General features: G+C 47.8%; 1 protein-coding gene across 2 annotated transcripts in view; it reads right to left on the bottom strand.

The window, feature by feature from the left end:
• The window catches only part of UNG (uracil DNA glycosylase), a 30405-nt gene that overhangs the window by 4710 nt on the left and 1753 nt on the right, over window positions 1-23942 (bottom strand). For both annotated transcript variants that reach the window (XM_029619333.1, XM_029619332.1), the window contains 4 exons: window positions 17679-17774; window positions 14045-14142; window positions 13245-13333; window positions 12211-12389 (listed from right to left, as the gene is read on the bottom strand). In XM_029619333.1, coding sequence (XP_029475193.1) covers window positions 12211-12389; window positions 13245-13333; window positions 14045-14142; window positions 17679-17774 — 462 coding nt within the window. The remainder of the gene's footprint in view (window positions 1-12210; window positions 12390-13244; window positions 13334-14044; window positions 14143-17678; window positions 17775-23942) is intronic.

Genomic DNA, 23942 nt, shown 5'->3' with positions numbered 1-23942 from the left:
AGGAAGTGGAGAACTTTCGCGCTTGAAGGAAGATAGAATCACAGCAGTGGGCTATCAACACTTCAGTGACCAAGCCCTCTCAAGGGCAACACTGTAAGACAACAACCAAGTCAGATCTTCATGAAGAATAGGCCCCTGTCATAGTAGATCCCTGTGGACCAATAATCGGAGAGGAGAGTCCTCCAGAAGTCTCTGCAGATCTGCATACCATGGCCTCCTGAGTCAATCTAGCACCACAGAAGCACCAACCCTGTGTCTCTCTCAATCCTCTGAATCATTCTGCCCAACATGGGCCACAGGGAAAAGGCATATAGAAGCTTGCCTTCCAACCACTCCTGCATGAGGGCATTGATGACCAAAGGCTTCATAGTTCTCCTGTAACCGAAGCAAGGAACCTTCATATTGTGTGATGCCGCCAGCAAGTCTAGAAATGGGAGGCCTCCAGTGGCCGACTGAGCGAGAACAATTTGTTTGACAATTCCCATTTCCTGGATCCAGACTGTCTGCTGAGAAAATCTGCTCATACATTGTCTGTTCATGCAATGTGCGAGGCTGAGATCTCCTGAAGATGTAATTCCACCCATTTCATGAGTTGGGCTATTTCCTGCAACACTTGCTGGCTCTTGGTTTCTCCCCGACTATTGATATAAGCCACTGTCATCGCATTGTCTAACATTATTTGGACCGCTCGACCCTGTAAGTGGTCGATGAATCGCAAACATGCCAATCGAACGGCATGGACTTCAGAGTCCAGAGACAGATTCCTCTATTCTCCAGCACCCCTGCACTGTCAGCTCCTGACAGTGAACCCCCCCCAACCCTGAAGGCTTTCATCTGTCACGAGAATTAGCCAGTCCAGTATTCGTAGGGGAATGCCCTTCCCTTAGATGATTTGCTTGCTACCACCACTGCAGTTGGATGCTGATCTCCAATGGTAACTGAAGTTATATCAAGTAATCCTGAGACTGTGGACTCTCAACGTACAAGCAGTGTGCGCTGAAGAGGACGCATATGCGCTCTTGCCCATGGAACCATTTCTAGGGTGGCTGCCATCAACTCGTGCACCTGTAGATAAGACCACACCATCTGATGTACTGTTTCTGTCAATAGTCGCACCTGTGCAGTTTCTGAATGCGGATCACCCTGCCTTGCTTCGTGTCAAAACGAACACAAAGATACTCCAGTGTCTAGGATGCTACATATTGCTCTTGACCAAGTTCACCACCCAACCTAGTTCGTGTAGCAAGGATATCACCTTGCGCGAGGCCTGAAGACTCTTACATGCTCTTGGCCCGAATTAGCCAATCGTCTAAGTATGTGTGGACCAGAATGCTATCCATTCTCAATACTGCCACTACCACCAACATGACCTTGGAAAAGTTTCTGAAAGCAGTGGACAAACCAAAGGGTAGCGCTTGAAACTGATCATGTTGCCCCAAAACAGCGAAACGCAGAAAACTGTTGATGCTCCAGCCGGATGGGAAAATGCAGATACGTTTTTGACAAATCCAGTGATATAAGAAACTCCTTGACTGTACTGCCGTTATCACAGAGCGTAAGGTTTCCATGCGGAAACAAGTCATTTGCAAATGATTGTTTACTCCCTTGAGATCCAGAATGGGGTAAAAGAACCTTCCTTCTTGGATACAACTAAATAAATGGAATATCGGCCCATATTTTCTTGTGACATGGGCACAGGGATCATGGCCTGCAGGCTGAAGTCTTGACAACATGCACTCCACTGCCTATCTCTTCTTGGAAAAGCTGCAAGGAGACACCATGAAAACCTCCCGAGGAATGCTGAGAAACTCCAGAGCATAGCCATCTCTTATCACCTCCAGAACCCACTGGTCTGACGTGACCTTGACCCACCTTCAATTAATATAAAAAAAAACAAAAACAAAAAAAAAACAACACACAAGGAGCCTGGGACTCACCCTACTTATTGGCCATTTTTTCCAACTCACTCCCAAACAAGTGTGATCCTTTAAAAGGCAATTTTATAAGATTAGACTTTGAAATTGTATCAGCCAACCAATTCCTCAGTCATAGCTGACGCCTAGCCACTATCACCAAAGCCACCCCTTTAGCAGAAGTGCGGACCACGTCGCAGCCCACAATTGCCAAAAGGGCGGTTGCCGGTTCCATCACTGCCCTGGAATTCAAACCAGACCTATCGATTTTCTAAGAGAGAAACAAGAGGCTATCTGCAAATTCATTGCCACCACCTCAAAGGCCTGCTTAAGGATAGGAAAATTTGTTCTTACCTGATTTTCATTCCTGTAGTAGCATAGATCAGTCCAGACAAGTGGTTTTGCATCCCTACCAGCAGACTGAGGAAGAGAACAAAAACTTTGAGGCACTGCTACAAATCCAAGAGTGCCACCTGCAGTCCCCTCAGTATTGACCTGTACCCAAGCCAAAGTGTTCAAATTAACAAACCCTAATCCAACTAAGGCAGGCAGAGAATACAGTTGAAGCCCCCTATAACTAGGACCACTTGATTAAGAACAAGGAACATATTAACCTATGTACACTATCAGTAACTCTGCATATGCCTACATACAGTCTCATCATCAAGAAGCGAGGAAGCCTTTCGGAAGAAGGGAATGGGTGGTACTACAGGAACGAAAATTATTAGGTAACAAATTTTCCTTTCCTGTTCATACCCCAGATCAGTCCAGGCAAGTGGAATGTACCCAAGCCCCCTTATACTGGGCGGGAACCCAAAAGACCTGCGCAAAACACACTTTCCCCAGACGTCACCTCCTCTGGCGCCCACACATTTGAGTGGTGATTTTTGGTAAAAGTGTGAAGAGAAGCCCATTTTGCAGCCCAACAAATCTTTTGCAGAGATTGCAACTGACAGTTCCTCCAGGAAGGTGCCCGCAACCCTTCTGGAGCTAAACAACCCTTACATATGAAAGCTGAATTTATAGCCTCTTTCAGCCATCTCGCAATCGTGCCCTTGGAAGCTTTACTTCCCTTCTTTTCTCCACTAAAAAGGACAAAAAGATGATCCAACCTCCGAAAGGTATTTGTCACCTTGAGATACCGCAATCGCACTTGTTGCACATCCAAGAAATGTAACTTTGCCATTGGATCGGCCGGAGACAAATTCGGAAAAGCTGGAAGCTCAATTATCTGGTTAAGATGAAAGGACGAAACCACTTTAGGCAAAAAGGAAGGTACCTTACACGACACCCCCATCCTCCGAAATCCTCAAAAAAGGATCTCCACACGACAGCGCCTTTAGCTCAGATATCCCTCTGGCTGAACAGATAGCCACCAAGAAAACAGACTTCAAGGTTAGATCCTTCAAGGATGCCCTAACTGGTTCAGAACAAAGGATCACACAGAACTTTAAGCACCAGGTAAAGGTTCCAGGCTGGACATAACTTCCGGACCGGAGGACCTAGATGTTTCACCCCTTTCAGGAAATGCACCAAATCTGGATGAGCTACCAACATCCTTCCTTTTACCTTACCTAAAAGAGACCCTACAGCTGCCATCTAAACCTGGAGGGAATTATAGGCCAAGCCCATGGAATACTGCTTGCCATACTGGGTCAGACCAAGGGTCTATCAAGCCCAGTATCCTGTTTCCAACAGAAGTTAATCCACATCTCAAGTACCCAAACATTAGATAAATCACAAGCTACTATTGATTATTAGTTACCAAATAATAGTTTATGGGACACGCAAGGAAGTTATTAGGTAATATGTTTAATACAAATAGAACATTTTATTTTACTCAACACATAATTAAACTTTGGAATATATGTTGCTGGAGGATGTAGTAAAAGCTGTTAGTGTAGTTGGGTTTAAAAAAAAAACGTTTGGACGAGTTCCTGGAGGAAAAGTCCATAAACCATTATTAAGGTGGACATGGAATCTATCAACCTTTTGGGATCCTTGGCCACTGTTTGAAATACGATATTAGGGCTTGATGGATCTTCGGTAAACACAGAAGCAAAAAATTTGTTTAGCCACGGAAAGACTGAACAGATTCTTTGCTTTGGTGTTTACTGAAGAGGATGTTTGGGAGATACCCATTCCAGAGACTGTTTTCAAGGACGATGATTCAGATGAACTGAACCAAATCACTCTGAACCTGGAAGATATGGTAGGCCAGATTAAACTGAAGAGTAGAAAATTACCTGGACCAGATTGTATATACCCCAGGCTTCTGAAAGAACTAAAAAATTAAATTGCAGACCTATTTCAATTAATTTGTAATCTAACATAAAAATCATCTGTTGTACCTGGAAGGTGACCAATGCAACCCTGATATTTAAAGAGGGCTCCAAGGGTGATTCGGGAAACTAGACCAGTGAACCTGATTTCAGTGCTGGGAAAATTCAGGGAAACTGTTATAAAGGAAAAAATCACAAAACATTTAGATAGACATGGTTTAATGGGACACAGCCAGCATGGATTTACCCAAGGGAAGTCTTGCCTCACAAATCTCCTACATTTTCTTGAAGGGGTGAATAAACATGTGGACAAAGGTGAGCTGGTAGATGCGGTGTATCTGGATTTTCAGAAGGCAAAGTCCTGCATGAGAGGCTTCTAAGAAAACTAAAAAAAGTCATGGGATAGGAGGTATTTTCCTTATGTGGATTACAAACTGGTTAAAAGGAAACAGTAAGATTAAACAGTCTGTTTTTACAGTGGAGTGCCTCAGGGATCTGTACTTGAACTGGTGCTTTTTAATATATTTATAAATGATCTGGAAAAGGGTACAACGAATGAGGTGATCAAATTTGCAGATGACACAAAATTATGCAGAGTAGTTAAATCTCAGGCAGATTGTGATAAATTGCAGAAGGACCTTGTGAAACTGGAAGATTGGGTTTCCAAACAGCACATGAAATTTAATGTTGACAAGTGCAAGGTGATGCATATAGGGAAAAATAACCCTTGTTGTAGTTACACATGTTAGGTCCTATCTTAGGAGTTACCTCCCAGGAAAGAGATCTAGGTGTCATAGTGGATAATACATTGAAATTGACAGCTCAGTGTGCTATGGTGGTCAAAAAAGCAGTGTTAGGAATTATTAGGAAGGGAATGGAAAATAAATTGGTGGATGTCATAATGCCTCTATCGCTCCAGGGTGAGATCGCACCTTGAATACTGTGTGTAATTCTGGTTGCCACATCTCAAAAAAAAGATAGTTGCACTAGATCAAGTGCAGAGAAGGGCGACCAAAATAAGGGGCACAGAATGGCTCCCCTATAAGAAAAGGCTAAAGAATTAGGGCTGTTTAGTTTGGAGAAGAGACTACTGATAGAAGTCTACAAAATCATGAAAGGACTTGAGCAGGTTAATGTAAATTGGTTATTTACTCTCTCAGATAACAGAAGGACTAGGGGGCACTCCATGAGGATATCAAGTAGCTCATTTACAACAAATAAAAGAATATTCTTTTTCACTCAGCGCATAGTTAAACTTTGGATTTCATTGCCAGAGGATGTTATGGCAGTCAGTGTAACAGGTTTTAAAAAAAAGGTTTGGATACGTTCCTAGAGGAAAAATCCATAAACTGCTATTAATTAATAAGCAATAGTAGCTTGAGGTCTATTTAATGTTTGGGTACTTGCCAGGTACTTGTGACTTGGTTTTGCAACTGTTGGAAACAGGATGCTGGGCTTGATGGACCCTTGGTCTGACCCAGTATGGCATATCTTATTTTCAAAAAGGATAAAAAACTTGAGGAACGTCCACCTTTAATGATTCCAAACTATTTTGCAAGCACCACGCATCAAATACTCTCCAAACTCAGACATAAGCCAGAGACGTGGAGGTCCTTCGCACTTGCAGCAAGGGGGTAATCGCAGATTCCGAGCATCCTTATATGCGGAGTTGCCTCCTCTCAAAAGCCAAGTCGCTAGGCAGAAGCAATCCGCCTGGTCTGAAAATATGGGGTCCCTGCTGCAACAAACCTGGCAGATTGCTAGACACACGGGCCCGTTTACCGCTAGATAAACCAGGTCTGCAAACTACATCTGGCATGGCCACTCGGGTGCCACCAGAATCACTCTGACCTGATGAAGCTCAATACGATGCAATACTCTCCTCCCTGAGACACCACAGGGGAAACACATACAGCAACAGCCCAGTTGGCCATGGCTGAATGAGGGCATCTATGCCCTTGGAGCTGCGACTGAAAAAAATAAAATTTCAGGCTGCCTTCGCATTTCCTAGTACCTCTCATGAGGTCCCAGTCCGGCCTGCCCATCTACTCTGAATCAGGGCAAAGGCCTCCGCCAACAAATCCCACTCCCCGTGATCTAGCCGCTGCCTGCCGAGATAGTCCGCTTGCATGTTGTCTACCTCAGCCATGTGCAATGCCGCTATTCTTGCAAGATGGTTTTCTGCCCAAACAAACAGGACTCGTGCCTCCTGCACCAACAGACAACTCTTCGTACCGCCTTGACGATTGATGTACGCCGCATTGTCGGAGAACACTCACACTGACCTCCTTTGAATGAGCGGGAGAAAGGCAAGCAAGGCGTTGCGAACTGCTCTGGTCTCCAAACAATTGATGGACCAGGACGCCTCTTCTAGTGACCAAAGCCCCTGGGCTGATCTGCCTTGACAAAATCACACCTCCATCCTTTGAGGCTGGCATCCGTGGTCACCACCACCCAGATCCATTCCTCTCTCCAGATTGCTCCAAGAAACCCACCACGAGAGACTGGACCTGGCATCCCCCTGAAGCAGCAAAGGAAGCTGAAATTTCTCCGAAAGCAGAATCCACTGGAAAAAAAAAAAAAAAAAAAACAGCCCTCTGCAGGGGTCGCATGTAAGCAAAGGCCCATGGAACTAATTCCAGTGTAGAAGCCATAGAACCCAGGACCTGCAAATAATCCTAGACTCTGGGAACCAAAAACTGCAGAAGGCCAAGTACCAGACCATTCTCTCAGAGGTCAGAAACACCTTCCTTAACTGAGTATCGAACAGAGCCCCAAGATAGTCCAAAGATTGGGATGGCTCTTCGCCAGATTCATCACCCAGCCCAACTAGTCCAAGAGCTGCATGACCCGGCAAACTAAATGACACACTGCTTCCGACTTCACCCTGATGAGGCAATCGTCCAGATACGGATGCACCAGAATCCCTTCCCTCCTGAGTGCAGCTGCCACTACTACCATCACCTTTGTGAATGTGTGCGGCGCTGTCGCCAACCCAAAGGGAAGGGCTTAAAACTGAAAATGCTCTCAGAGAACCATGAATGTCAGGAACCTCTGGTGATCATCCCTTATGGGAATATGGAGCTAGGCCTCTGTCAAATCCAATAAGGCCAGAAACTCCCCTTTGCGTACTGCCGCTATCACTGTCCGCAAAGTTTCCATCGAAAAACGAGGTACCCTGAGGGCAGCATTGATCTTCTGAAGATTGAGAATGGGCTGAAATGTCCCCTCTTTCTTGTGAACCACAAAATACACTGAGTACCTTCCTTGTCCCCTCTCCTGAAGGGGTACCAGAACAATGGCTCATAGAAGAAAATGATGTTGCACCACCGCTTGGAATGGGAGACCACAAAGGTGTCCCTGAAAATTCTAAAGTGTATCCGTCTCTTATCACCTCCAGCATCCACTGGTCTGACTTGACATTGCTCTATGCTTCAACGGCAAGAGGAAATGTGGAAAAAAGGATTTGCATTCACAAAAAAGCAGGGGAGTAGCTTGCTTGTTGCAGCAGTTACTACCCCAAACCAAATAAGCCTGATACTTCACTTGGAATACATATCCAGCACAGCTCACTGCTTCAATGGCAGAGGGGGAATGAAGAAAGAGAGGATTTATATTCAGACAACAATTAACAAGGACTGAATTGTACAGGCTGGGTAAAACAAATAAGTGTGGGAGTAGCTTGCTTATTGCGGTGGTTACTACCCCTAACCAATTAAGCTAGATACTTCACTTAGATGCAGCTCCAGCACTGCTCTCTATTATCAGTGGCAGGGTGAAAGGTAACTAGAACCAAAAAGTTACTAATAAGGGCCAAGAGTATCAGTATGAGAAAAAAAATGTGTGAAAGCTTGCTGGGCAGACTGGATGGGCCATTTGGTCTTCTTCTGCTGTCATTTCTATGTGATCCTGGTCCACTCCTCGTGAAAGAAGGACAGTCTATCTCCAACTGCATTCAGAGAGGAGTGAACCAGCCCACCTTCACTGGCCAATTTTATTTCTACCTCCCCCCCCGGGAACCACCATCCCAAGGAGGTCTAAGCTGCACCCAAAAGGATTGCTGCCTGCCCGATCCCTGCTTTTGTGCCGTAGGCAAAGAGGATCTGCTCAGACGAAATCTTCTTGTGTCTCGAAAACAAGCACGTGGAGGAAAGGGCTTCTTGGTAGATTTCTTGTTCTCGGGTAACTTATTACCCTTCACGAGTTGCTCCAGATCCTCTCCAAACAGCAACTTGCCCTTGAAGGGGAGGTTAGACAGCTGGGCTTTAAACCACACATCCACTGACCAATTTCGCAGCCACAACAGCCTCCGCGCTGCCACCGCAGAGATCATATTCCTGGCAGAAATCCAAATCATGTCATAGAGGGCATCCACTACAAAGGCCACACCTGCCTCCAAACGGCCAGCCTGAGCAGACTCCGCTGTCGTCCCCGACACCTTCTCGTGCGCCTTCTGCACCCAGCACAAGCAGGCTCTCTGCATCAAACTTCCACAGACCGCTGCCCAAAGGCTCAAGGCAGAAACCTCAATCAGCCTCTTCAACATAATTACCAGCTTCCAATCCTGGATATCTTTTACAGCGGCCGAACCTGCCACCGGGATTATTGTCTTCTTGAGCACTGCCGCATCCACCTTGGGAATCTTCCAAGACTCCAAGGTTTGTTCCAGCAAGGGATATAACTTAGCCATAGCTCTGGCTACCTTCAAGCTCGCCTCGGGAGACTCCCACTCCTGATCCACCAACTTCACCTTCTTGGGCAAAGGAAAAGTCTTACGAGGTCCCCGCAGTCCCTCCAGGACCAGGTTCATCCCCTCATTGTCTGAATCTTCCTGCGTGACCTTAATCCCCAACTCCTCCAACACCTGGGGAATCAACAAAGCTAGTGCCTCCCTGCAGAACTGGACCACGAGGGTTGTCACCCTCTGCAATCGGGAAGTCAACCACATCCTGCATAGGATCCACTAAATCGCTTGTCCAGATCCAACGGACCACCCTGCTGCTGACTGCGCACATCCGACTCCTCAGACGTGTCCCCGTCCTAAGCCGTGGATCGTTCCAGCCCAAGGGGGACACAGGATCCCTCCAGAGCCCAAGGCTTCTTAGCCACAGGGGCATTTCTGGGAAGCAGCCACCTGGATCTTGCTTCTTTCTTGCCGAAATAGGCCTTATTAAAAAGCAAGACAAACTCTGCTGAAAATTGCTCCGAATCCGAAGAGGACCGATCCTGCCCATCATCCCCCATGGCCCTCCATCCCTTCCCTGCCACTAGCAGGACTTACATCAACGGGAAAAAGCAGGGCAGGGGAATCCCAAGGCTCTGGAACGGCCTCTTGGCTCCTGTCATGTGCCTTCAAAATGGCCACTGGTTCCTCAGACCCCTCACCCGCACCCCTAGGATGTGCAGCATCGGCTCAGCTGGCCTCGTGCTCTGACACCCCCCCCGAGAGTCCCGAAGAGTTCCAAGGCCCTCCCGAGGTACACGCCGCACAAAACACTGTTGCACTGTGGCGAACCCCTTCAAACTGCAGCCGCTGCAACTTTTCCCCACACTAACAGGCATCGGCCTGAATCACAGTCAAGCCTAAAAACAGCCCATTGCTGAGAAAACACCGCTGGCTGCACGTTCCTGATGCTGAGCGAGCACCCAGCCCGGCGATCAGGAGGTTTCTGTTCTCGCTCACTCGGCCCTGTCTCCCGGCCTATTAGCATGTCAAGCTCTCTTCACTCTTTATTTCTTAAAGGCACAATCAAAGAAAAAAGAAACCACCAGCAAAAAGCAAGGAAACCACAAAAAGAAAAGGACTACTTGCCTGCTTTTGGATGCCAGGTGGGCACAGACACTGGAGGTGAGGAAACCAGGACCCCTGGCTTTCACCCCTCCCCTAACAGATAAGGGCTGAGCTAGGTCAAGGATCACCAACCCCCCGCTCGCCCTGCTCTACCCAAGGGATGGCCCACGAAGGAACCTAACACCTTAGAGAGACTTCCAGGAATCTTCTGTCTTCCTTCTGGTTTGGTTTTTTTCCTATCAAAACTCCAGACTGCAGATGTGCACCTCTACCATCTGCTAGAGACAGAGAAATACAGAGGGACTGCAGGTGGCACTCTGACATGTAGCAGTGCCTCAAAGTTTTGTTCTCTGCTTCCATCTGCTGGTAGGGATGCAAAAACCACTTGTCTGGACTGATCTGGTGTATGAAAAGGAAAGCTTCAATTCTCCTATCATGTACATCCTTCAATACCGTTCTCCCTTCTCCAGGAATAGTTGTCTGCTTGGTTACAGCACACACCAGCGCATCCACTTTCAAAAAGCACAACTGCTCTCTTGCCACCGGATCTAGGGGGTACAGTGCTTTCAGGGCTAGTCTGCCTTTAAAAATAGCTTCCAGGGCTCCCCATGCAAGATCAATCAATTCTTGAATAGGATCCATAATGGGGAAGACACAGGATACTTTATGCAAAGGAACTAAAATAGGATTCATGTTTGGCTGGAATCAGCACCCGGCACCCAGAGCATCTTCAGCGTCTGGGAGATCAGAGTCGGCAATTCATCTCTATGAAAGAGACACAACATTGTTCTATACGGCTCCAACCAAGGAGGGATTTCCCCATCCTCCCAGGAGTAAGAATCGCCTTCATCTAATTTAGGCGCCCACCTGGATTCCCAGAAGAGGAATGGAATCCCTAAAATTATCTCCCCCTCTTTTTTTTTTTTTTTAAATATTTACTCTTTACCTGAGCTCAGCCTGTCCCGGTCGAGTATATGTTCGGGCTGCGGGGGGAGAGAGCAAAGGCCTTCACTGCCACATTCGGCTTCCTGCACCAGGTAGCCTCTCAGCTAAGTCCACGCCGGAAAACAAACTATCAGACCAAGGCAGGAATCCGCAGATATCACCTCAGGAAAACATGACTTGAAATAAGGTATCACAGGACCGAGAGGAGATTTACTTTTTTTCCCCACTTCTAAATTTTTTTTTTAAGCAATCCCCAGTCCACAGTCTGCTGGAGATGAAGAATACTGGCGGGCTGATGTCAGTGCGGGGGTGTGTATACACACATATACATACACAGGATGTCAGCTTTGCTCCATCTGTTGGTAGAAGTGCAAAACCCACTAGCCGTAGATTAACCTGTCTGAATGCTAAGAAATGGAAGCTGACAAAATACCGGAATGCTGAGATATTTGGAGTGAACAGAAGGACTTGTCCCAAGGTGGTGATCATGATGTATTGGGGTTAGCATAGGAGTGGGTAAACCTTTGGGCCCAAAGGTGGGATAGGCAAGGAGGGAAGATCTCCCCCTCAAGCATGAAAGGAGTGAGGGTTTCCCTTGAAAAAGGGGTGCCCCTAATATCCAACAACAGAAATACTTCCAGCTCACTTCTGCCACAAGCTCTTTCTGCAGACCAAAAGGAAAATCTCCCATGGTCAGTAGTTTGTTCCACCTCTCAATTAGCAAATCTGGTATTTTTCATGCTCTACCCATGCATAACTCTGGGGTGTAAGTTTGGCCTCCAGTTACTTTGGGAAAAGAAGTCCCACATCAACATCAAGGAAGTTAATCTGATTTTACAGAATGTATTCCAAAGAACTTTACAAAGAGCCAAGTTTAATAATTGCAAGGGTGGCAGATACACCATTATTAACAATTAGGGCTTCAGAAGATCAGGGGTTATTGGTCACTGCTCAGAACCCAACCAAGGTTTCAAACTGCCTTCAGCATCAACCCCCTTCTTCTGTCAGTCAGCCCCGGTCACGGTCCAAGCAAGCATTGCCAAACAATAAATCATTGATTTTCCTGAAACCCATTAATAAGCAGATCATTTCATTATGGGAAGATAATTTTAAAAAGCTACAATACATTCAAAAGAAATATAAAAAGTTAGCAGTGCTATTAATGTTAGACAAGTTATGATCCAAACTTCAGTCTGGATCTAGTCACCAGCCTACGATTCCAGCCCTAGTGAGGAACAAACGTTTCCTGAAGAGACACAAAACAAAAATTGCCCCCTACCTGATCAATTGAGCAGCCTTTCCTCTGTGCGTAGGCTCCCCACAGCATGAAGACGAGTCCATCCAAGTTCTTGTTCAGCCAGGACACCACCGCGTCTGTGAATTCCTCCCAGCCACATTCCTTATGGGAATTGGCATTGTGCGCTCTAACGGTGAGCACAGCATTGAGTAAAAGTACCCCTAAATTATTGGAAAACAGAAAAGGATTACATATTTCAGCCAATGTGGCAAGTGAAAAGCAATGCCTTTTTTCCGGATACCATGAAATATTGTTAAATGAAACTCCTTTCTAACAGGCCGATAAAGTAAAATCGCAGGAAAGCAGGCGAGCGCCCGCTCTCCCAGTGCGCACACAAGACACTGTGTGCGCGATACAGTAAGTTAATTTATTTAAATTAGGCCCGGCAGTAAAAAGAGGCGCTAGGGACACTAGCGCATCCCTAGCGCCTCTTTTTTGACAGGAGCGGCAGCTGTCAGCGGGTTTGACAGCAGACGCTCAATTTTGCCGGCGTCTGTTCTCGAGCCCGCTGACAGCCACGGGTTCGAAAACCGGCAAAATTGAGCGTCCGGTTTTCGACCTGCCAGCCGCAGGCCCATTTTAAATTTTTTTTATTATTATTTTTTACTTTTTTAAACTTTCGGGACCTCCGTCTTAATATCGCCATGATATTAAGTCGGAGGGTGCACAGAAAAGCTGTTTTTACTGCTTTTCTGTGCACTTTCCCGGTGCCTGGAGAAATTAGCGCCTACCTTTGGGTAGGCGCTAATTTCTGAAAGTGAAATGTGCGGCTTGGCTGCATATTTTGGTTTCTGAATCGCGTGGGAATACCTAATAGGGCCAACATGCATTTGCATGTTGCGGGCGCATTGGCCGCGCGTTTTGGCCGCGCTATTACCCCTTACTAAATAAGGAGTAAAGCTAGCGCGTCCAAAAGCAGACTAACAGTGTGCTCTGTACTGTATTGGCCTGTAATTTTCTAGGTTTGGAAAACAACGTAATGGTCAAAACAGATGAAAACCCTTCCAACCCTGTACCTTGCTCAGCCCATCCAGTCAAATCTCCGTGTCCAGGATGAGTAAAACCTTCTATGTCTGTAGCCAGCTCCTTGTAAATATTTTCCAAACTGCAAGGAAAAAAAAAATGCACTGGAGAAATTCTGAGATCATGGAACAGAGTAAAAAACAAAACTAAATGATCACATGTCCACTCCTTCCCATCTTTCTTCTCCTTAAGACCAAATTGCAAAGCACAACAGCACCAAATCACAGAAAACATAGAAGTCAAAACTCCCCATGCACAGACATCTGCAACTTCAGTTGCGCTATAATTTTTTTTTTTTTACAAAACTATTTCATTAACAAAAGGAGTGGGAGTTTTTACTCATTTTCTACCAAAAACCCAGTTCCAATTATCTGAACCATTTCATACATTTTCTCCTTTGCACATGGTGTGACATAGTGCTACTTGTGCAACCCCCGCCCCCTCCATTTTATAATCCCTTTCAACTTGCTTTAGTTCAGTCACTGCAGCCACCGACCTTAGTCAGGGGCAATGCATTGGGGCTCCTTCTGGAACCCGATAAACACAATGACAGACCACCTCCATGCACTCCCCCCCCCCCCATACACACAGAGGCTGTAAACCCCCACCTCTGCAGCATCCCCAGCACACAGAATCAAACCCAAGTCCCTCCACATGGCAGTACGCAATGCTACCTCTGAACCAGTCCAATTTTTTATTTTTTTTTAATGAAAAGTAAAAGCTTAATGTTCTAAGTCATGCCTGAACCATACAATGAAAGTTTAACCCAGCAAATACCAGAACTTTCTCATACCTGGGTGGTGGAAGCACAGGCCTCTGAACACTGAAGCAGAGTCCATGGGCTTGATTAGGCCCATGATATGGATCTTGCCCCAAGATAACAACTTTTACCTAAACAAACATTGACGTGTAAGAATTATACATTTCTATCATATCCCTTATCAGCCATTCCTTTTCCAAGGTGAAAAGCCCTGGCCTGTTTTTCCATGGGAGGCGTATGTATGTATGTATGTGGCCTCCTACTTGGGCTCTGATCTCCTGGTGCCACAATCTGCATGTGGCTTATTCTGTCTGACTCTTAGGCCAGTAGCTTGTGTGTGTTATTGGGCAACAGAAGAATCAGAATTTCAAATACATATAAACTCTTCGGCCATTTTCATTACTGGCAGACAGGCAGCTCATGAAAACAGAGGCAGAGTTTACCGGCATCGGTCTTTATAACCAGCAGCCGCAGCGGGTCGCATTAGCAAGGAGGCACTAAGCTCACGCAAACGACCCTAGCGCAACCCCCTAATTTACATATTGCATGGCGCCCCCCCTTATGGGTGCCATACATGCGTTAAAGCGGGCACTGAAAAGTCAGCGCCCGCTTTCCGCGAAGATTATTGCATCGGCCCCCTTGGTTGCTGTTATACCTTCATAATAAATCATGAGTGGGGTGGAACAAGAAAAGAAAATTAGGTCTTACCTACGATAATTTTTGTTCCTGTAGTACCAAGGATCAGAGCAGACTCCTGAGTTTTGCCTCCGCACCAGCAGATGGAGACAGAGCAAGATTTGACTGGCTCTGTCATAAATAGCAGGATGCCATCCACAGTCTGCCAGTATTACGCAATGTCAAAGCAGAATGACCCCTAACTTAAAACTATATACAGAAATCTCAACCGGGAAACCGTTGGATCACTGACCAAATCAACAAACCGGACCACATCACATATCAGGTAAAACAAGAGCAGAATCAGAAGCAGCGGTGTCTCCAAAACTTTTATGCACACAGCAGGTGGGACTCTGGACTGATCCTTGGTACTACAGGAACGAAAATTATCAAAGGTAAGACCTAATTTTCTTTTCCCTGTAAGTACCGGATCAGTCCAGACTCCTGGGATGTACCAGAGCTTGAACCTACTTGAGCTGGGATCCGGAGAGGCCCCCTTTCAATATGCCTGCTCCGAAATTGCTTGGATCCTGGACATCGAGCCGATAATGTCGCGCAAAAGTATGCAAAGATTTCCAAGTTGCTGCTCTGCAAATCTCCTGTGGAGAAATCTGATGACACTCTGCCCAGGAAGCAGCCTGGGAGCGAGTGGAATGTGCTTTCAGCCCCTCCGGCAAGGGCCAACCACAGAGCAAATATGAGGAAATTATGGCCTCTTTCAACCAACGGCCGATGGTGGTTTTGGACGCCATATTACCCCTCTTTGGTCCATTCCAAAGGACGAAGAGATGATCCGACAATCGAAAACCATTGGTAGCTTCCAGGTAACGCAGTAGCAGGCTACGGACATCCAGCTTTCGTAAAGCCTTTGAAAGAGAATCAGATCTATCCAGGTCGGTAAACAAGGATAGCTCCACCGACGGGTTCAAATGAAAGGAGGAAACTACTTTTGGCAGAAAAGATGGGACCGTCCGCAAACTCATTCCGGAATCAGAGATCCTCAAGAAAGGCTCCCTGCAGGACAATGCCTGAAGTTCAGAATCCCAGTGTGCCGAGGAAATTGCCACCAGGAATACTACCTTCAATGTGAGATCCTTTAGCGTCGCCCTCTTCAGTGGCTCAAAAGGAGGCGCACACAAAGCCTTAAGAACCACTTTTAAATTCCAGGATGGACATGGAGAATTCAGTGGAGGGTGTAAATGTTTTGCCCCTCGCAGAAACCGGGCAACAGCGGGGTGTGCCACTGGAGTCCTCCTGTCTACAGAACCACGTAAAAAACAGGGGGCTGATACAGGATAATCCCTTAGCTAAACCGTCCTGTAGAAAGGCTAGAATACTGGAAACGGACACCCGAGTGGAGACAATCGCACGCGAAACGCACCATGATTCGAAAACCTTTCAAATTCGCACATATAAGAAAGTCGACATCTTACGCGACCTCAGGAGGGTGGAAACCACTGCGTCCAAATAACCTTTACCTTTTAGACATCGCCTCTCAAACGCCATGCCGCTAGACAAAAGTGATCTACCTGATCGAAACAAACAGGCCCCTGGTGAAGGAGGTTCGGCAGAAACGGAAAATGCAGTGGGCCCTCCACCGCGAGATTGACGAGATCCGCGAACCACGGCAGACTGGGCCACTCGGGAGTCACTAGGCTTACCGCCGACAGATGGCTGTCTATTTGACATAGTACCTTGCCATCAGCGGCTAAGGGGTGGGGGGGGGGGGGGGGGGAGGGAAGACATACAGAAGGACTGTCGTCGGCCAGGGCAACGCCAAAGCATCCACGCCCTCTGCCCCCATTTCCCTTTGACAAGCAAAGAAGCTCGGAGCCTTGGCATTCTTGAAGGTCACCATTAGGTCCATGAACGGCATGCCCCATCTGTCGCAGATGAGTTGAAAAGCTCTGTCCGCAAGCCTCCCACTCTCTGGGGTCGAGCTGATTTCGACTCAAAAAAAATCAGCATGTATGTTGTCGACCCCTGCTATGTGAGACGCGGCTATGCTGGCTAGGTGCTATTCTGCACAATGAATTAACAGGCAAGCTTCTAATGCCACCGGACGACTCCTGGTCCCCCCCTGATGATTGATGTAGGCTACTGTGGTCGCATTGTCTGACAGCACCCTGACTGACTTCCCCTGAATCAGAGGGAGGAAGGCCTGCAACGCCAGGCACACCGCTCTGGTCTCCAAGCGAATGATCGACCACCGAGACTCAACCGGGGACCAGAGCCCCTGCACTGACTTCCGCAAGCACACCGCTCCCCAGCCGGAGAGGCTCGCATCCGTGGTGACCACTGTCCAATCCGGCACCACCAGCAGAAAGCCCCGGAGCAGACTGTCTGAGCACAGCCACCAAACTAGACTGGATCGTGCCAGTCCGTGAATGGTAATGGAAGGTAGAACTGCTTGGACACCGGACTCCAGCTCCAAAGCCTGCAACCAGGGGGGATGACCCCGCAGGATCTGCCAACCCCCCTGGGAGGACTGAAAAGTAATTCCTGTTTCTTCTTTTTTTTTGTAAAGAGAAAGAGCCTCAACCCAAGAATTAGGGCACCACTACAGGGTTTGCACCACCTCCATCTGCTGGAGACAGAGAAATATTGAAGGGATGAAGGAGGCACACCAGGTTAAGTGAGGGTGCCCTTCAAGTTTTTCTTTGTCTCCATCTGCTGGAAGGGAGGCATAACCCACAGTCTGGACTGATCCAGGTACGTACAGGGAACTGAATTCTGCACCTAGAATGCTCTAGAAGAATACATCCTGCCTCTTTCCACTCACCAGAACACAAATGCTACAAAAAAATAGAAATTCTACCCCAATATACAAAACAGTTTCCCTCTCATCTTCAATATTATTACCAATATCATCCATGACTTACATGATAGATTAATTTACTCATATCTTTGAAGTTTTCACAAACAAAGCAGCTACTAGAAATTCTTCAAACCTGCTCATGAACTGCAGGATGAATATCAAAGCAGTACATACATCTCTGATAGCACACGTTTGTGTCCAGGTGAAGACTTGATGCGGTGGTGGATAAACAGTGCCACGTTTTCTCTCTTCTTCAACAAATGCCAGCAACTGTTGAATTAAAGAAATCACTTTAACTGTTAAAGGTTCCTAGTTACATGTGCCAATACTGTTTATCCTTTTCCAAATTTCAAACAATTTATTTTCCTATTTATATTCTATCTCTGAGGACTGACCAGCATAAGAACATAAGATATGCCATACTGGGTCAGACCAAGGGTCCTTCAAGCCCAGTATCCTGTTTCCAACAGTGGTTAATCCAAGTCACAAGTACCTGTCAATTACCCAAACATTAAATAAATCTCAAGCTACTATTGCTTATTAATTAATAGCAGTTTATGGATTTTTCCCCTAGGAACTTATCCAAACCCAGTCACACTAACTGCTGTAACCACATCCTCTGGCAATGAATTCCAGAGCTTAATTATGCGCTGAGTGAAAAATAATTTTTTTCAATTTGTTTTAAATGAGCTACTTGCTAACTTCATGGAGTGCCCCTAATCCTATTATCTGAGAAAGTAAAAGAAAATTATTCCTTACCTGCTAATTTTCATTCCTGTAGTACCACGGATCAGTCCAGACAGTGGGTTATGTCCCCATTCCAGCAGATTGAGTCAGAGAGAAACTCAAGGGTGCACCCTCTGCGTCCCTCCAGTATTCAGAATATCAAAGCATAAAAAGAAAGGCTTGGATGAATCAAGTAAACCCAGAAAATTGAACCATTATAAAACCGGTATAACATACTAATTCTGAAAACAATAAAACTTGCAAAAAGAACCATTGACCCGACACACTAGTATCCGGAAAAGGTACACACAACAGCTGACAGACAATCCCAACCCCATAAAGTCTTAGGGAGGGTGTGTGGACTGATCCGCGGTACTACAGGAACGAAAGTTAGCAGGTAAGGAATAATTCTCTTTTCCCTGTACGTACCCGGATCAGTCCAGACAGTGGGATGTACCAAAGCTTCCCTACTTAGGGTGGGCCCCAGATAGCCCTGCTCGAATGATGCGAGCACCAAAGGAGCCACATCCCGGTGATGGAAGATGCAAGCGATAGTGCCGAGAAAAGGTGTGTAGCAATTTCCACGTAGCTGCCTGGCAAATCTCCTATGGAGATACCGCCTGACTCTTGGTCGAGGAGGCGGCTTGAGCCCAGAGTGAATGAGCCTTGTTTCCCGCTGGAGGTTGCAGACCAGTTCTCACGTACACTGAAGAGACTGCTTCTTTTAACCAGCGAGCATTGGAAGTCTTAGACGCCTGCTGCCCTTCTTGGGACCACACCAGAGGACGAAGAGATGGTCCAATAAGCAGAAGTCATTAGTCACCTCCAAATAGCGAATAAGAACGTGTTTGACATCAAGGCGGCGGAGCTCCCTGGAGTCTTCATTCGAGAAGGATGGAAGTTCTATTGATTGAAACGCCGAGACCACTTTTGGTAGAAAAGATGGTATGTGGTCAAGGACACCCCAGAATCCGTAAAGCGGAGATAGGGCTCCCTGCACGAGAGAGCCTGAAGTTCAGAGATCCTGCGGTCGAAGGTAATGGGGACCAGGAAGACAGTCAAATCTTTAAGGCTAGCACTGTTCAGCAGTTCAAAGGGAGGACCGGCCAGAACCCGGAATACCAAATTGAGCCTCCAAGAGGGGTACAGCGTATGGACCGGAGGCTTCACGTGCTTAACCCCCTTCAAAAAACGAACTATATCAGGATGAGGAGCCCCGTCCAGATGTTGGATGAGAGAGCCAAGGGCTGCCATCTGGACTCGCAGAAAATTGTAGGCCAATCCTTTCTCCAGACCCCGCTGAAAAAAAGGAAAGAATTTGGGCTATTGAAGCGCGACGTGGAGATATGTTGATGGACTCACACCAGGCCTCAAAAAAAAAAAAAAAAAAAACAACAAACAACTTTCCATACCAGGACATAGGAGAGGGAAGTAGAAGTCTTCCTGGCCTTGAGGAGGGTTGAAACATCATCCTCTTGGTCACCTCGTCTTAACCTGCGCCTCTCAAAAGCCAGGCTGCAAGACAGAAGCGATCTGCCCTGTCGAAAAATACTGGACCCTGACGTAGGAAGTTCGGTAGATGTTCCAAGCGAAGAGGACAGTCCATTTTGAGGTTGATCAAGTCCGCAAACCATGGTCTTCGTGGCCATTCGGGCGCTACAAGGGTGAACGGACCCTGGTGGATTTCTATTCTCCGAATTACCTTTCCCACCAGGGGCCAGGGCGGGAACACGTAGAGCAGGAGATGTTGTGGCCATGGAAGGACCAGGGCATCCACTCCTCCTGCACCGTGCTCCCTTCTCAGACTGAAGAAGCATGGAGCCTTCGCATTCTGAGTCGCCATTAGGTCCATGTGGGGAGTTCCCCACCGGAGAAAGAGGAGTGTCACTGCATCCTCGGAGAGTTCCCACTCTCTGGGATCTATATGTTATCTGCTTAAGAAATCCGCTTGGACATTGTCCACCCTACTATGTGGGACGCCGCTAGGCGGGAGAGGTGAAGCTCCGCCCATGCCATCAGCTTGTCCGCTTCCAGCGAGACATGACGGCTCTTCGTTCCCCCCTGCCGATTGATATACGCTACGGTGGTCGGGTTGTCCAAGAGTATCCTAATGGCCCTATGAACTAGGGGGAGGAAAGGCTTCAATGCGAGCGGACCACTCTGGTTTCCCGTCGATTTATCGGCCATGTCGCCTGCATTAACGTCCACCCGCTGCCCCTGCGCCGAGTGCATTTGACATACAGCCCCCCAGCCAGAGAGGCTGGCATCCGTGGTGATGATCACCCACTGAGGTGCCTCCAAGTTCACACCCTTCAACAAGTGATCCAGGCTGAGCCACCAGCACAGGCTGTCCTTGGCAAGATCAGTCAGGAGGGCTTGAAACTCCTCTGACACCAGCTTCCAACGTGAGAGTAGAGCTCTCTGCAAAGGTCGCATATGCGCAAAAGCCCAAGGAACCAAATCGATAGTGGAAGCCTTAGAGCCCAGAACCTGGAGATAGTCCCATGCTGTGGGGATCAGGAGGCTACTAAAGCGCTGTACCTGAGAGATGAGGGACCGGGACCAGTCCGGGCGAAGAAATACCTTGCCCATGCTGGTATCAAAGTGTGCTCCCAAGAAGTCGAGCGATTGATAGGGCATGAGGCTGCTCTTGGCAAAATTGACGATCCATCCCAAGGAGGGGAGAAGCCGTAGGACTTTTGACGGCCAGTCGTCCAGATAGGGAGGGAATTCTTGTGCACACCTTCGAAGGGCTGCCGCCACTACCACCATGACCTTGGTGAAAGTGCAGGGAGCAGTCACTAGGCTGAAGGGTAGCGCCTGAAACTGGAAATGCTGGCAGAGTATTTTGAAGCGTAGAAAACGCTGGTGCTCCTTGAAGATCGGAATGTGGAGATAAGCCTCCGTCAAGTCCAAGGAAGCCAGGAACTCCCCGCAGTGAACTGCCGCAATGAAGGACCGCAACGTTTCCATCCGGAAGCGAGGGACCTTGAGGGCTCTGTTGACCATCATGAGATAGAGGATTGGATGGAAGGATCCTTCCTTCTTGGGGACTACGAAGTAAATGGAATAATGGCCTGACCCCTGTTCCACCGGAGACACCGGAAGGATGGCTCCCAGGGCCAGGAGTCTGTCGAGCGTCTGACGTACAATGAGCTGCTTCTTCACTGGGCTGCACGGTAAGAAGAGAAACCTGTCCCTTAGGGGCCGAGAAAATTGTAAAGCGTAGCCGTACTTTAGAATATCCAGGATCCAGTGATCAGAGGTCATTTTGACCCACTCCTCGTAGAAGAGGAGAAGACGTCCCCCTATCCTGGGCATCGAGGCGTGGGTCGGCACACCTTCATTGGGAAAACATGGATGGGCCTCCTTGGGAGGGGTTATCCTGAGTTGGTCTTCGGCCCCAAAAGGAATGAGACCAAGACTGGGAATGAGCAGAGGGCGGCCTCTGAGAGACCAGCCTGGACTGACAAAAAAAACCATTGTTGACCCCTGAAACGACTCCTGGTGGAGCTGAAAGTCCTGGAGCTTCTCGGACGATCCTCAGGCAACTTATGCACCTTATTCTCTCCGAAGGGCTTAATAAGCTGTTCCAGGTCCTCTCCAAAAAGTAATTTTCCTTTAAAAGGTAGGGATCCCAGCTGATTTTTAGATGAAGAATCCGCCGACCAATTCCGAAGCCAAAGAAGGCGTCTAGCTGAGACCGCTGAAACCATTGACCTGGCCAGAACCCGGAGGTCATACAGCGCATCCACCCTATAAGCTATGACTGATTCCAGACGCTCCGCCTGTTGCGCTTCCTCCGGAGGCAGGTCTTTGCACTGAACAATTGTTGAAACCATCTGAGACCTGCACGCTGCATAAGTGAGCTACAGACAGCAGCTCTGATCCCCAGGGCAGATGCCTCAAAAATCATTTTGAGGTATACCTCAAGCTTTCGGGCTTGGAGATCCTGGAGAGCAGCTCCACCCGTGACCGGGATTGTCGTCCGTTTAGTGACCACCGAAACTAATACCTTGAGGAGCTTGAGGAGCTCCAGGAACTCTTCAGGGAGGGGGTAGAGTTTGTCCATAGCTCTGCCCACTCTTGAGTGTAGCATCAAGGGCATCCCATTCCTTGGACAACTGGAAAAGCATCTCGTGGAAAGGAAAGTTTCTTGCCAGTGGGCACAGCCCTGCCAGGACGGGATCCCCTTCTTAGCCATAGCACTGGTGCCAGGGGCATTCTCAGGCGCATCAATATCCAATTCCCTCAGAACATGGGGGATTAGGGGGTCCAATTCCTCCCTCTGAAAGACGGAGGACCCTAGCATCATCCCCTTCTACCTGCAAGTGCAAGGTCTGGTCATCCAAATCAGGATCAGGTAATGAAGACAGAGGATCCTGAGGTGCAGGAGCAATCGGCTAAGGGACCAGCTGGGCCCTGGAAGACCCCGGGGTAGCCCCAGACCCCATACCATCCCTGGGCTGATCAAATCTGCTGACTTTGGCAGGAGGCAGTCCAGGAGCTGGCTCTTGCTGCTGCTCCAAGCAAGCCAGGTAAGCATTGTGAAGGAGGAGAACAAATTTCGTTGAAAACAGGCCGGGGGGGGAGGAGGGGTAGGCCCAAGGAGAGGATATCAGGGAGAACCCCTGAAGAAGCTCCCGAGGTTGTAGCCAGGTCGGGAGGGGGGGGGGGGGGGGGGGCTATCGACAGGGGTCAGAATCGGCTCAGAAATCAAAATGGCCGCCAGATGGCAACGGGGCCGACCCCCTCCCCCCCAGAAGCTGGCACGATTGCGAACGCACGGCTGAGCGAGTGGTCAGTCGAGGGTCCCTCCCCTTTGGGGAGGCACCTCGAACATAAGCCTTCTCTGGAGAGCTGCAACCCGGGCTCTCCATCGCGAAAATCGCGGCATGGGGGGAGGGAGACACACAACCAGCTACAGCGATCACCCCCAAATTCTGACCAGGGCGGGAAGAAACCTCCGCTCAAAATACCAACGACTTCAAAAGTCCCTCTGAAGAAACTTTAAAGTATTAAATTTTTTTGTTTTGAGCAGAGGAATGACGCCTCTCTGCTAGCGCTGCCCAGAGGAAAGACAGCTTCTCAGGGCAGCATGTCGGAGAAAGGGGGAGTGGTTGGACCACCAACTATCACCCCGAAGAATGAGAAAAATATTAAAGTCTGTGCAGAAAAATAAGACAGAACCTACCCTGAACACACTACAAGGTTAAATATGGGGACAGTTCTGCCTGCAAGTTTCTCAGTGCCAAGGCACTGAGAACTTTGAGTAACTGCTTACACTTTTTTTTTTATATTAAACTTGAGCCATCCGAAGAGAAAGTAGAAAACTAATGTTCTATCTGTAGCAAAGAGAAGAGGGGGAACCGCAAGATATACCACTCATCTGCTGGAGTCAGAGGAATACTGGAGGGACGCAGAGGGTGCACCTGCTTATATAAGGGCGCCCTTCGAGTTTGTCTCTGACTCCATCTGCTGGAAGGGGGACATAACCCACTGTCTGGACTGATCCAGGTACATACAGGGAAATAACCCATTTACATTAACTTGTTCAAGTCCTTTCATGATTCTGTAGACCCCTATCATATCCCACCTCAGTCCTCTCTTCTCCAAACTGAACAGCCTTAACTTCTTTAGCCTTTCCTCATTGGGCAGCCATTCCATGCCCCTTATTTTGGTTGCTCTTCTCTGAACTTTCTCCAGTGCAAC

This window comes from Rhinatrema bivittatum, chromosome 11 (genome assembly GCF_901001135.1).
Source record: "Rhinatrema bivittatum chromosome 11, aRhiBiv1.1, whole genome shotgun sequence".
In the NCBI taxonomy this organism is placed as follows: domain Eukaryota; kingdom Metazoa; phylum Chordata; class Amphibia; order Gymnophiona; family Rhinatrematidae; genus Rhinatrema; species Rhinatrema bivittatum.
This window is presented reverse-complemented; position numbering and strand designations above follow the sequence as displayed.